The sequence below is a fragment of the Sinocyclocheilus anshuiensis genome, unplaced genomic scaffold (genome assembly GCF_001515605.1).
Source record: "Sinocyclocheilus anshuiensis isolate Anshui unplaced genomic scaffold, SAMN03320099.WGS_v1.1 C33173701, whole genome shotgun sequence".
NCBI lineage: Eukaryota > Metazoa > Chordata > Actinopteri > Cypriniformes > Cyprinidae > Sinocyclocheilus > Sinocyclocheilus anshuiensis.
The window spans coordinates 1-3,254 of NW_015621981.1; the positions used below are offsets into that span (position 1 = coordinate 1).

General features: G+C 35.6%; 1 protein-coding gene across 1 annotated transcript; it reads left to right on the forward strand.

Annotated features, from left to right (window-relative positions):
• Positions 1-4: 4 nt before the first annotated feature.
• LOC107683324 (mitochondria-eating protein-like) lies at positions 5-3,234 on the forward strand (the record flags this gene model as incomplete). Its single annotated transcript, XM_016479381.1, has 6 exons — positions 5-229; positions 498-656; positions 1,206-1,381; positions 1,611-1,734; positions 2,097-2,162; positions 2,810-3,234. Coding segments are annotated over 6 exons (807 nt in total), but the record flags the coding sequence as incomplete, so codon positions are not given.
• Positions 3,235-3,254: the final 20 nt, after the last annotated feature.

Here is a 3,254-nt window from a genome sequence, read left to right on the forward strand (position 1 = left end):
GGTCAGGAGCCGTTCACCTAGTCCTCTTCCCCGCCGGAGTCGCTCCGTTAGCCCTGTGAGGGGCGAGTCTCCTACACGCGCACAGCTCACCAGTTCCTCTCGGCACGCACGGCTGGTCTCCCATTTCTCAGACCTGTACACCACAGAGAGACTGGAATCCCAGAGTCTCCTGCGCAGATACATCGATGATCTGGAAACAGTCCAGAGGATCCTTTTCATCGCTGTTGTGGTAAGAATAACTCTGGATATCCATTGCCATTCATTGATAACCACTAGGCTAGTATTAATGTTATGGTCCTTTCTAAAGTTACAGAACATATTAAAGAATATAGCAGTTACTTCATTTGAACAGTTACTTAATCTGATCCAAAATTAAAGAAAAATTATATTTTTATATATATCTGGAAATAAAAAATGTATATGATATTATTATTTTATAGCAGCAGGGAAGATGCTGTATTATATGCTGTGTTATAATAATTTGTATTGTCCAACAGGAATCATTTCAGGCTGCTAAGCTGGCCTATCGTCAGTTTAAAACACGTGTGAGGAAGACACTTTCCTCCACTCACATTGGTCCTGAGAGTTTGGAGGATGCAGTGGTGGATTACATTGTGAGAAATCTGGACCTGTATGATGTGCAGACCAGCGTTAATGTACGTTTGACCAAAGTTGCAAACACTGATACCTTTCTCTGATTAACTATGGCAGCTCTGAAATTTGAAATCTGAAATAAACACACAAAACACAATTTTTTTTTATGTCTTATCATTCTCAAAAATCAGAACAGACTTTTCTCTTTTTCTTTTGATTTCTTAACAGTTTTATTTTCCCCAGAAATCGTCTGTGCACCAGTGTTATTTTTGTATTATATATATATACTATTATAACATTTCTTAATATTTGTGAATTAGCTTTTATTTTTATTTTTTCAGTTTTATTTTAATTTTAGTTTAAGTTGTAGTAATTTTGTTATATGCTTTTGTCATTTTTAAAAAAATATTTCTATCTAGCTTTAATCTATTTTCATTTCAGTTTTAGTTTCAGTAATTTTAGTACTTCAGATTATTTATTTCAGTTAGTTGCTCAGATAACATTTCTGTTTTTTGTTTTGTTTTTGACTTTTTCACGTATTTTAATTTTTTTAAATTTAATAGTTTAAGTTAGCAATAACAACACTGTAATTGTTCAATTTCCATCTACAGGATGTCATCAACGCGATGAATGTAAACCCACGCATCTCTTTCCCTCCAGAGGTGGACTTTGTTCTGATCAGCAGCTTCATTAGGGAAGCATGTCGAATAGCATTTGCTATGCAAACTCTGGACCCACCACTGGACCTGGCCTTCAGCTCAGATGGAGAACTTTACAGTGACGTTAAGTAAGTGGAGCTCATAAATTAGACACACTTACACATCCACATTAACACCCATCAAAGGTCTTGAGATGCATCTTTTATCTCCTCACACACAGTGATTTAAAATGCAGAATTTTTTTAAAGATGTGTATTACACTGAAATTTTTATCAATGAAACAAAAAACTAAAACAAATTGAGATGAACAGAAATGTAAATGAGTGACTTACCCATCGCACTTTCACTTCCTCTCAGGTACAGGCGCAGTTTTGACTCTGAGTTCACCGCTCCGCTGGTGGCATATCACGTGTGGCCTGTGCTGTTGGAGGGAGACACTGTCATACTGAAGGGAGAGGCGGTCACTAGGAGAGGAGCTCTGGTATGTGGAGGCCATTCAGAGAAAATCAATCTAAATAGCATTCATACTAGTCATGACATACCTCATAGAAAAGAAGAAAAGACTTATCTAAAAAAGTATTTTTTGTGGATATTTTTGTTAATGTTTCTTAATAAGTTTTATGCATTATTGTTAAAGAACTACTATATTTTTAAATTTGAATACATAATTAAAGTAATATAAAAATGAATATAATTTTTAAAATGATTAAATTGTAAAAATGAAAAGAATTCAGTTTAAAACTGAATACCGAGTAAACGGAATAAAACAGAATAAACTGAATTTAATTTAAATTGTTAAAGCACTGAAACTGAAATGATGTTTGAATGGATGTTTTCTTCTAGTGGCGAAGCAGGAGTCGTAGCTCCAGTCCTGTTCGCTCTCACTCAGGAAGCCCCAGCCGCACATTTGTGAGTTTCTACTGAAAACTAAAACAATTAATTTTGTCATCATTTACACACCTTCACATTATTATTTTTTTAAACCTGTATGAGTTTCTTGTTTCTGTGGAACAAAAAAGGAGTTATTTATAGCTGACTGTCTAGGCTGTTGTTTTCTAAACAATGAAAGTGACTTGTGACCATGGCTGTCAAGCAAGATTTTCAGTGAAAAATGATTTAAGTCAGTCTGCTCCTCACACAAAGCTATCAAATTTTTATAGTTATTTTATGGTGCGTTTTGGAGCTTGACAACCCCTGGTCCCCATCCACTTTCACTGAATGAAAGAGAGCAGCTCAGACATTCTGTTAAACCTCTGCTTTCGTCCCTCATACAGGTTTAGAATGAGGTTGAATAAATTATGACAGAATTTTAATTTTGTTGTGAAATATTCCTTATACCCAAATGTAAACAAGAAAAACAATATAGTCCACACCATAGTATATAGTTCACAATTCATGAGTTTTTCATTTCATTTTCTTGCACATGCTTCCTCACTGAGTCTGAGGGTTAGTACAACTTCTTTGCAAATTCTTCCATTCTACTGTGGAATTCTCTCAAAATGATTTCTGCCGTCTTTTAAGCCGTCTCACTCGCTCTCTCTCTGTCTCTCTGTCAGATGGCCAGTCGTAGTCAAAGCCCTTCCGCTGGACGTCTCTCAAGCAATCGACTTTAAAGTTTGATACCTCACTTCATGCTGGATACAGAACCAAACAGAGGCAGATTAATCAAAACATAAAAATATTTTTTTCAGCTTTAACATATTCTTTTCTATGTGTGGGATGAATTAGAAACTAAAGTGGAAAACAATTACCTTTACTAATGACTCAGTACTTATGAAGAATGGAGGCATTTGTCATGTTTAAACAGAAAGCGCTATTTACAAGAGAAAAAGCTCCACACTATCATTTTCTAAGTGGACTGCACTTGACTTGACTTGACTGCACTTGAGTGGACTGCTCTTGATATGATTGGCTAGTTAAACCTTAATTGTGTTACAGGGATGTGCAGAGAGTTCATCAGGGGCAGGGGCTCAAATGTAAAATAGGGGCAATGTAAAAAAA